Source organism: Sorghum bicolor, chromosome 6, assembly GCF_000003195.3.
Source record: "Sorghum bicolor cultivar BTx623 chromosome 6, Sorghum_bicolor_NCBIv3, whole genome shotgun sequence".
Taxonomy (NCBI): Eukaryota; Viridiplantae; Streptophyta; class Magnoliopsida; order Poales; family Poaceae; genus Sorghum; species Sorghum bicolor.
Genome location: NC_012875.2, coordinates 56,525,754 through 56,536,321, shown reverse-complemented (window position 1 = coordinate 56,536,321; position 10,568 = coordinate 56,525,754). Strand labels below are relative to the sequence as shown.

Here is a 10,568-nt window from a genome sequence, read left to right as displayed (position 1 = left end):
TAGAGTGATGTTTACGTACTCCAGTAGATGGACTATAGAAGAGACACGACTCGTCACAAAGTTTTCAAATTTCTCCATGTCCTTGGCAGTACGACGGAATAGGATGAACCGATGAAGTGGCTCGGCTACGGCTACCCTGCCCCAGAGGAATGGGTTGGTACTCGAATAGAGGCCTCGTGATCCGTGCAGATTCCGGGCTGTGCGTCCTCCTGCCCGCACTGAGCTGCCGCCTGCTGCTCGAAAGATTTTTAAAATGCAAAACGTTCCGTCCAGACAGGATCACAGGATTACAATACCTTTCTTCTGTCTGTCTGCTTAACAGGATTTGAAATGTTTCAAATTGATACATGTTCAGTCGATGCAAAACGTTCTGTCCTGACAGGATCACAGGATTACAAACATCGGGATCTCACGGAGTCTCGGGACTTGATGCTATCTGCCTCCTAGTGGCATGTTTAACCTTCTTCAAGCACGGGATGCACATTGGCAAGCTCGCAATGTCGATTTTGGCATTGTTTAAGGCGGAGAAGGTAGGCAATGATAGCACCTAACTGTGGAGTCTGAGTGTGTGACGAGTATACGTGAACTGACGGGTCCGGCGCCGCTGTCTCTCGCCGCGGCCGCTGGTATGCAAACGTCGACGGCGTAGTTGGGCACACCGGAGTGGTTCAGATATACTAGTACTGTAGTGTACTTGTACTTTCTGTTGCCGTCACCTGTCCAAAAGCTGGGTGGTTGAGCCACGTCCCGTGATCACATCAGCACGGCACGGAGCGGGTCACTCGTCGCTGCCGCACGTCGCCAAGGCATGGCGCCGCTGCGCTCCGGTCTCCCAGCAGCAGTTGCACACGCCGCTCACCAACACTTGAGCGGGCAGTCTGGCGATGGCGTGGCATCTGACAAGGGGAAGGGGCGCCAGACTGCCATGCCAGATGCCATGTGTGTCTCGTCCCATCCCCATCCGGTGGCGCCTGGGGGCTGGGCCACCGTCGGCCGTCCCGGCTCGCGACGCGAACGCAATACGCAAGGCATGGGCGCGGCGGGGCACGCACGACGGGAGGCCGGAGCAGCGGGGCCCTGTGTCGTGTGTCCTGCTCGCTCCCGTCGCGGAATCTCCCCTCGGCAGTCGGCAGCCGGCAGGGACGAGGAGAGGCAGACAACTGCTCGGTGCTCGCATGAGGCAGACACGTGAGAGAAATGAAATGTGCACGTGCAGGCGCAGCGCGTGGCAGTGGCAGGCGGAAGGAATGGGCTTATTACCGACGGGCCTCACTCATCATGTCGAGGCTCGTCTGCAGGGCCCGTCCATCCAAGGTTTTCTACTCTTGGGCTAAAAGCCTTGTGGGTTGGTAGGTATTCGTACTGCAACCACCGGCCCGCTGTCCATGAGCCCATGGTACTCGCGCACGTAGTACAGTACGTGGGTGATGATTGACGCGGGCTGTCATGTCAGCACCACGGGCCGAGTTTTTCCGGATGCCACCGCAGGTTTTGTGGATGTGCATGGATCATGCACGGCATCTGCCAGCCTGTGTCAACGAGAGAGTCTTGGGTTGAAGTGTTGAACTCTAATGTCTAGTGGCTCCCCTCAGCATATATATATCATGGATGGACGGCAAGTCGGCAACGGCATCTTGTGGTATTGCGAGGAGGTTCATTGTCTGCCTTGTTTTGTCACGATCGATGTTCTGGATCTACGCATGCCGTAATAGCTTATAGCGTGACAGCATGGGCGTGGTCTCGCATAGAGGTGGACGACCGTGACATTACTGCCGATTTGCATTTTGATGTTTGACGGGGTCTGGCCGTCAGGGGTCTCGTCTCGTCTCGTCTCGTCTCTTCTGCCGGAAAAGCCTTGTGAACGTGGAAAAGAAGAGCGTGTGGATAACGTCTGCCGCCCATGAGTCGGCATGCTCGAGTGCTCGATCGCCTGGTCGATCGCTTTGGTTCTGGGTCGTTCATTGCTGGCAACCCATGAGCCAACCATGATGTACTACCGGTCCAAGCGGCGTCCACTGTGGCACGATCCACCAGCATCCATCCATCTGCGCTCCGCGATAATTCTGCGGCGCCGCGCCGTGTCCGTGTATGTACACAATGCAACCTGCGATTCTCCGGAGTCGAGCGACGCGTCACGTTTCAGAAACCGGCCGGCACGAGGTCGCGCATGGGATTCGTCCGTCCGTCGTCCAACATCATCAGCTTTTGCCTTTTGGGCCCGATGACTGGTGGTGGGTGGCAGGTCTTCGCTCTGAGTGAGCAGCAACCATCGTGGTCGTGCCAGTTCCACCCACACCCGGCCGGGCACCGTGGCCCGCCTAGGCAGGTAGCGCCCCCCAAGCTTCAAGCACGTCGCCGCGCCCGCCACCGGGTTGTGTTGTCCGCGCGCCTCCCAGGCTCCCACGCAGACGACAGACCCACGGACGATATCTCATCTCATAATCCCACGCCACGCCCCAGTCACCCACGGGCCACGGTCGATAGCGAAAATGTGAGTGAGGCCGTGAGAGCAGAGCACGAGGCCTCGCGGACGCCGACGCGGCGAACGCCCTCTTCCTTTTCGGCCGTTCCCTCGATCACGTACGTCCAACCGGGGTCGGCGTCACGGGACGGGATGGGAAAACGCGGCTGCCCTGCGCGTTCTCCGCTTCTCACACCTCATCTACAGCTACCCCAGCACCACTGCCACATCCTACAATCTACAGCCAGGACCAGGAGGCGCCGAACTTGCATGCAGCGTCCAGCAAAGCAATAACTTGCGCCCGCGCCCGCATGGCCGCATGCCAAAAGCCAAAGCGATTCCCTTCCGCGACGCGCCGTGGCGTCGCTGGAGACGAAAATCCACGCACGCATCGCGTGCGCCCGTCCTTGCACCATCCGCGCACGGCTCCGGATTGTTTAAAGTCTGAACGGAGCCCGTGACTTGAGCTGGTTTTTTCAGCTCGTGCGTCTTCAGTGCCACTCGTGGTGGTTACTGCTTAGTGCTTGCCTCCACACCACTATACTAGCTGCCCGCGATATCTGTCATCAGGCGCGGCAGCTTTCATCACGGGAGGCTTTTTCTGTTTACGTGAGATCGATAGCGGAGAGAATCGGAGAATAACATGAGTTGTCAATACCAAGTAGACGATGTTTTCAGTGGAAGCCAACTAGCACTCCTTCCCATCGGCAAGTTGGTGCTGACCATGGGCCCAGTTTGGCCATCGCCCTGGTTTCTAGCCAAGCATGAGTACGTGCTTCTGAATGGTCCAACGAACAAGTGATGCTGCATATCCAGCGGGGCCTTGTCCTTGTACCTTTGCGAAGTCTTCCCTGCGACCTAGATAGATGAGAAGATGCATTTTGCTCCTATTGATTACTGACCACCCTGTTGTACACCCATGAAATTGTTTCTTATTGGAAAAGAGGTCAGAGTGATCCATGCTTTGCGACGAAGCAATAAAGCTAACATCGCCGCATTCGCAATTCAGAAACAATTGTCTTGCAAGGACGACCATCGTTTTTAACTTGGATGAGACCTGCAGACTACATAGGCAATGCTTCCTGCAAGCGACTAGGCAAATCCATCCAATACCTCCCACCGTTGCTTCACTGATACTGAAAATGTTCAGAACTTCATCCTAACGTTTTCCTGAATCTGAAATCCGAACTCAAAACTCATCAAACACAAGGATGAACTGATAGAACTCAACTTTTGCAACCTGCAGCGAAACGGTGAAGCCTCATCTCTTCTTCGTGGCCCACGCTAAACAAAAAACGACGCTAGCTGCCGCACGCCGGAGTGTTTGGCAGGAATTTTTGGCGTTTTTTTCCGGTATCCATTCACGTCGAGCATGTCGGCACGGCAGCCGTATCTGAATACCTGCAGAGCAATCACAGTCACAGTACCGCGGCGTCTCACCACTGCATCGCTCGCATGTCTGCAGCGCCTCGTCCGTACCACATGGTCCCGTCCTCTCGCATAATTCCCGCCACATGCCAAGTCAAACCGCCCTCTTCCGTCGCGGGTTGACGCCGATGGGAAATGCATTGACTTCAGTTCACTCCGTAGCCGATGGCGATGGCACGGCCTCCGCGCTCGTCTTTATAAGCTTGTCACTCGTCAGAGTCCACATTGGATCACATGGTGCCTTGGAGATAGTAAAATTGCAAGTGGAATGGCATCCTGCAAGAACACTTGCTCTTGCTTTCCACTGTCAAATGTCGCTGCGGTGCTAGCAATAGCGGTGCTAGTCTTGGCGGCGCCGGCGGCGGCCGCCGTCCCCGACGCGTCCGAGTCCGTGCATCTCGAGGCGTTGCTGGCGTTCAAGGAGGCCGTCACCGCCGACCCGAACGGCACGCTGTCCAGCTGGACGGTGGGGACAGGCAATGGCCGCGGCGGTGGCGGTGGCTTCCCGCCGCACTGCAATTGGACCGGCGTGGCCTGCGACGGCGCCGGCCACGTCACGTCCATCGAGCTCGCAGAGACTGGGCTCCGGGGCACGCTCACGCCGTTCTTGGGCAACATCACGACGCTCCGGATGCTCGACCTCACGTCGAACCGCTTCGGCGGCGCCATCCCGCCGCAGCTCGGGCGCCTTGACGAGCTCAAGGGACTCGGCCTCGGCGACAACAGCTTCACCGGCGCCATCCCTCCGGAGCTCGGTGAACTCGGGAGCCTACAGGTGCTGGACCTCAGCAACAACACGCTCGGCGGTGGCATCCCAAGCCGCCTCTGCAACTGCTCGGCGATGACACAGTTCAGCGTCTTCAACAACGACCTCACCGGCGCAGTCCCAGACTGCATTGGTGATCTGGTCAATCTGAACGAGTTGATACTCTCCCTCAACAACCTTGACGGCGAGCTGCCGCCGTCCTTCGCGAAGCTCACGCAGCTGGAGACCTTGGACCTCAGCAGCAACCAGCTCTCCGGCCCGATCCCTTCGTGGATTGGCAACTTCTCGAGTCTCAATATTGTCCACATGTTTGAGAACCAGTTCTCCGGCGCCATCCCGCCGGAGCTTGGCCGGTGCAAGAACCTGACCACGCTCAACATGTACAGCAACCGCCTCACTGGTGCGATTCCAAGCGAGCTCGGGGAACTCACCAACCTCAAGGTGCTGCTCTTATACAGCAACGCGCTCTCGTCGGAGATTCCCCGCTCGCTTGGGCGATGCACGTCGCTGCTTTCGCTCGTGCTGTCCAAGAACCAGTTCACTGGGACCATCCCGACCGAGCTTGGCAAGCTACGGTCGCTTCGGAAACTGATGCTCCACGCCAACAAGCTCACCGGAACGGTGCCGGCATCGCTGATGGATCTCGTCAACCTGACATACCTGAGTTTCAGTGACAATTCCCTCTCGGGCCCTCTTCCGGCGAATATTGGATCACTTCAGAATCTTCAAGTGCTAAATATTGACACCAACTCGCTCTCTGGCCCAATTCCGGCGAGCATTACCAACTGCACTTCGCTGTATAACGCGAGCATGGCGTTCAACGAGTTCTCCGGGCCTTTGCCTGCCGGCCTTGGCCAACTACAGAACCTCAACTTCTTGTCCTTGGGGGACAACAAGCTGTCCGGTGACATACCGGAAGACCTTTTCGACTGCAGCAACCTCAGGACGCTAGACCTGGCTTGGAACAGCTTCACCGGCAGCCTGAGCCCTCGCGTCGGCAGGCTTAGCGAGCTCATCTTGCTGCAGTTGCAGTTTAATGCTCTATCCGGGGAGATACCGGAGGAGATCGGCAACCTGACGAAGCTCATCACCCTGCCGCTCGAGGGAAACCGCTTTGCCGGGCGCGTCCCGAAGAGCATCTCCAACATGTCGTCCCTGCAGGGGCTCAGGCTGCAGCACAACAGCCTAGAAGGCACGCTGCCCGACGAGATCTTTGGGCTCCGGCAGCTCACTATCCTCAGCGTCGCGTCGAACAGGTTCGTAGGCCCGATCCCCGACGCCGTGTCCAACCTCCGGTCTCTCTCCTTCCTCGACATGTCGAACAATGCGCTGAACGGCACGGTCCCTGCGGCGGTGGGAAACCTCGGCCAACTCCTCATGCTGGACCTGTCCCACAACCGCCTCGCCGGCGCCATCCCCGGCGCGGTGATCGCGAAATTAAGCACCCTGCAGATGTACCTCAACCTGTCGAACAACATGTTCACGGGCCCGATACCGGCCGAGATCGGCGGCCTCGCGATGGTCCAGTCCATCGATCTGTCCAACAACCGGTTATCCGGTGGTTTCCCGGCGACGCTAGCCAGGTGCAAGAACCTCTACTCGCTCGACCTCTCCGCCAACAACCTCACCGTTGCCCTGCCTGCCGACCTCTTCCCTCAGCTCGACGTCCTCACAAGCCTGAACATCTCCGGCAACGAGCTAGACGGCGACATCCCTTCAAACATCGGTGCACTGAAAAACATACAGACGCTGGACGCGTCACGGAACGCGTTCACCGGGGCCATACCGGCGGCGCTGGCGAACCTGACCAGTCTGAGGTCTCTGAACCTCTCCTCGAACCAACTCGAGGGTCCCGTGCCGGACTCCGGCGTGTTCTCCAACCTGAGCATGTCGAGCCTGCAGGGCAATGCTGGCCTCTGCGGCGGGAAGCTTCTCGCTCCCTGCCACCACGCCGGAAAGAAGGGGTTCTCGAGGACAGGGCTCGTGGTCCTAGTGGTGCTGCTGGTGCTGGCGGTGCTGTTGCTATTGCTGCTTGTGACGATTCTCTTTCTTGGCTACCGGAGGTACAAGAAGAAGGGAGGCTCTACCCGTGCAACCGGTTTCTCGGAGGACTTCGTCGTGCCGGAGCTGAGGAAGTTCACTTACAGCGAGCTGGAGGCTGCCACCGGCTCGTTCGACGAAGGCAACGTCATCGGTAGCAGCAACCTGAGCACGGTCTACAAGGGCGTCCTCGTCGAGCCCGACGGGAAGGTGGTCGCCGTGAAGCGCCTCAACCTGGCGCAGTTCCCGGCCAAGTCCGACAAGTGCTTCCTCACCGAGCTCGCGACTCTGAGCCGCCTGAGGCACAAGAACCTGGTGCGCGTGGTCGGGTACGCGTGCGAGCCCGGCAAGATCAAGGCTCTGGTCCTGGATTTCATGGACAACGGCGACCTCGACGGCGAGATACACGGCACGGGGAGGGACGCGCAGCGGTGGACGGTCCCGGAGCGGCTGCGCGCGTGCGTCTCGGTGGCGCACGGGGTGGTGTACCTGCACACCGGGTACGACTTCCCCGTCGTGCACTGCGACGTCAAGCCGTCGAACGTTCTCCTGGACAGCGACTGGGAGGCACGCGTCAGCGACTTCGGCACGGCGAGGATGCTGGGCGTCCATCTGACGGACGCCGCCGCGCAGTCGGCGACGTCGTCGGCGTTCCGGGGCACCGTCGGGTACATGGCGCCAGGTATAATCTACATTGTGCTCTAGCACCATTTCATTCAGGTGGCTATTTCTGCAAGTTCTTGGCACTCCTGCTAAAAACGTTTTCTCTGTGTGTCCAAATCCAATCACGCAGAATTTGCGTACATGAGGACGGTGTCGCCGAAGGCAGACGTGTTCAGCTTCGGCGTCCTGATGATGGAGCTCTTCACCAAGCGACGCCCGACCGGGACGATCGAGGAGAATGGCGTGCCACTGACACTGCAGCAGTACGTGGACAACGCGATCTCCAGGGGCCTCGACGGGGTGCTCGACGTCCTGGACCCGGACATGAAGGTGGTCACCGAGGGCGAACTGTCCACGGCGGTGGACGTGCTGAGCTTGGCCCTGTCGTGCGCCGCGTTCGAGCCGGCGGACCGGCCTGACATGGACAGCGTGCTTTCAACCTTGCTGAAGATGAGCAAGGTGTGTGGAGGAGATTAGATGCCTGCTGCAAAACACGAACTGAAATTCGTGCAGCAGCATCTAATCAAGCAAATAGGGAGAAACCCTGCCGCACGGACGGGACGCCAAAATGTCACAGATTTGGCTGCTCATGTTTGCACGTGTAATGCTAATCTGTTCAGTGTCAGCATAGAGCTAGATTCCAGCCTACAATAATATAGGGACTTTTATGTGCCCTATGAATGGTTCACTGAGATCAGTCTCGCCCATGCTGCCTGACGGTATGGGCATGAAGTGGTAGCAGAAGTCCTGCTTTTGACTCTTCATTTTCAGTGCCGCAACATACTACCTGCAGACGCAGAAGAATGGAAGCTGAAAGATTCGGCCAAGTTGTGGTGGCAGGATATATTATTCATCTCATTGGATTGGATGCGAACAAAAGTGTCCATCACATCAAAACATGATAATGTGAATTCTCAGACCCAGAGGCAGATGTGTCTCTCAAATTGCCGGCAATAGCTCATTGGTGGGGAGAAGAATGTCCCTGAAAACTCTCTCTCTGAAGAGTGAGTGCATGGAGAGAATGACAGTTTGGCTATGGCAATACTTTGTGATTGCATGCTGAAACTGCAAATAATACTATTCTTGTGACGCACTGGTTTTGAACTAACCATGTTCCTCTAACTATCAGGAAAAAAGCAAACAGTAGCACGCTACTGCATAGATAAATACACACGCCATTTATCAGCCTTTGCATGAACACAACATGAAGGGGAATTGAACGGTAGGATTCAGATAGCAAAATGTGAGCAGCATCACAGATTCACAGACAACGTTTTATTTAACAACACAACTAGCTCGCTAGTTAACTAGTACTACACATACACGGAATTCTCTCAGGTGAACCATGCTGCAGGTCCCAAACTGAACGCTCTCTTTTGAGTTCAAGGCTGCACGCGTGCGGTGTCAAATTTTGTCATCCGGAGCACATCACTCCATGAAGTTATACGAGGAACTCCTCCCAGAAATCCAGCCAGTGTTCTGGCTCGTGCTAGGTAGGCCACCCCTCTGTTCCTGAATCAGCGATGAACTTCTCATAAGGCATGATGAGTAGCTAGCACTGTTCAAGTAAAAGCTGGCAGTTTTAGCACCTGAACTATCCCTAATCTAGCAGCTTAAACTTCCATCATTTTCCACAAATAAAAAAAAATAAATTTTGAAATGTGTGAAATAAGAGAAAAGAAAACCAAAGACAAGAAAAGGCTAAAATTAACCATGATAGCTATGCAGTTCGAACCTCTTACCGACGTATAGAGTTGCAATTTCGGTGGCCTGAGGAAGTTCTGAGGCGGTTCAGAAGGGTTTAAGTTCTGCATCTGGCTCAGGAAATCCGACTCGACGTTAGATTGACGCTGCTGGGGGTTGGCTTGAGTTATCTGAAATTGTCGGGGCTGCTGGCCGGAGGGGCGCAACGGAGGCATCTGGGCAGGGTCAGCCGTGATGTAATGCATGTATTGCTGCAGCTCAGGAGGAACCACCGGTGCCATTCCCTTCCCCATGACCAGCATCTGTGTGCATATATGACAATGTGATGATCAGAACGTCCATGGATGAATTGCATTGGCAGTTTACATCTTCAGACTATACTATTCTAGCACCGATAAGATCTGGAGGCTGAATAAATAAAAACAGGAAAGGATGCAGGAGAGGAAGATAAGAAAAATAAATATGTCAATTTCTAACCAACTTGTGCATATGATATGATGTCATTCAGTACCTGAAGCTGTAGCTGAAGGGATTTTAGGTAGTCGATCGCTTCATCTAGCATCGAAACTTTGTCGGTCTGAAACAAGATATTCTGAGATCAAACGAAAAGAAAAAAGCAGAAGAGGTATGGTGGAATTAAAATTAAGATGCAGCACATGCACATGTTATACCTTGGTGCAGTTTGGAAGAAGCTCCTGTAATGCTTTCAGCTTCTCGTTGATCCTATCCCTTCTCCTCTACAAATGTTCCAAACAAAAGAGATCAAATTCCGACAACTGGTCATGATCCGTCAAAATATATGCATGATCTAACAACCTACCCTTTCTGAAAAATTGTGGAACTCGGCAGATCTGCTTCTGCGGGTGGTGGGGGGAGTAGACCGTCTTGGAGCACTGCCATCTTCCATGAGCTCTTGATTGTTATGCTCACCAGCTTTCTAACTACAAGATACGAAATGCATCTAAGAGCTAAGAAGTTGATTCTGAACAAGAACGATGATCAAAGCTTGTTTGAAAAAAACGAACGAGGGATGATCAAACTTTCTGAAACATATATGAAACTTAAAAGCTACGGCTGAAAGCTATGTTTCCCTCCTTGCGATGCATACCGTTGTTTGCGGTGCCTGCCTTCTACTCGGATCCCTCCATGGCCTCCTCCTCTTATGAATCGATTGAGACTTGCGTGCCTGACTGGTCCAGCCCTAGGCTAGTCTAGAAATGGGGGAGCATGAGAGCTTTCTCGATGACCTGATGGCCTTGTCCGTTCGACCCACCAACCTTTCGCCCTGCATAGTATTTATGCCATCTGATTTCTATAAGCTTTTGCGTCATGGCAGGACTGGGTGACTGTACCTATATATCCTTATCTTTCTTCACCGGCCTTGGAATTTCTTGTTTGGACTGTAACCCGATACCATGTATCTGAGTCTCTGACGGTAGCAAGCCTACGGTTATATGTAGGCCTTGTTTAGTTCACTCTGAAAATCAAAAAGTTTTCAAAATTTTC

The 10,568-nt window shown here is 54.9% G+C and overlaps 2 protein-coding genes across 4 annotated transcripts; one reads left to right on the top strand and one right to left on the bottom strand.

The window, feature by feature from the left end:
• LOC8066793 (LRR receptor-like serine/threonine-protein kinase FLS2) lies at positions 4,104–8,211 on the top strand. The gene is made up of 2 exons (XM_002448498.2): positions 4,104–7,377; positions 7,489–8,211. The coding sequence occupies exons 1-2, from the start codon at positions 4,158–4,160 to the stop codon at positions 7,833–7,835; spliced, it is 3,567 nt and encodes a 1,188-aa protein (XP_002448543.1). The 5' UTR covers positions 4,104–4,157; the 3' UTR covers positions 7,836–8,211.
• LOC8074715 (transcription factor PIF1) lies at positions 8,564–10,391 on the bottom strand. Of its 3 annotated transcripts, none has more exons than XM_002447063.2 (6): positions 10,171–10,391; positions 9,883–10,003; positions 9,734–9,799; positions 9,574–9,639; positions 9,101–9,364; positions 8,564–8,870 (listed from the first exon to the last, which is right to left on the bottom strand). In XM_002447063.2, the coding sequence occupies exons 2-6, from the start codon at positions 9,967–9,969 to the stop codon at positions 8,787–8,789; spliced, it is 567 nt and encodes a 188-aa protein (XP_002447108.1). In that variant the 5' UTR covers positions 9,970–10,003; positions 10,171–10,391; the 3' UTR covers positions 8,564–8,786. The 3 variants fall into 3 exon arrangements, with proteins under 3 accessions (XP_002447108.1, XP_021319610.1, XP_021319609.1); XM_021463935.1 differs by having other exon boundaries at positions 9,094–9,364; positions 10,171–10,370; XM_021463934.1 differs by having other exon boundaries at positions 8,564–8,864; positions 10,171–10,370.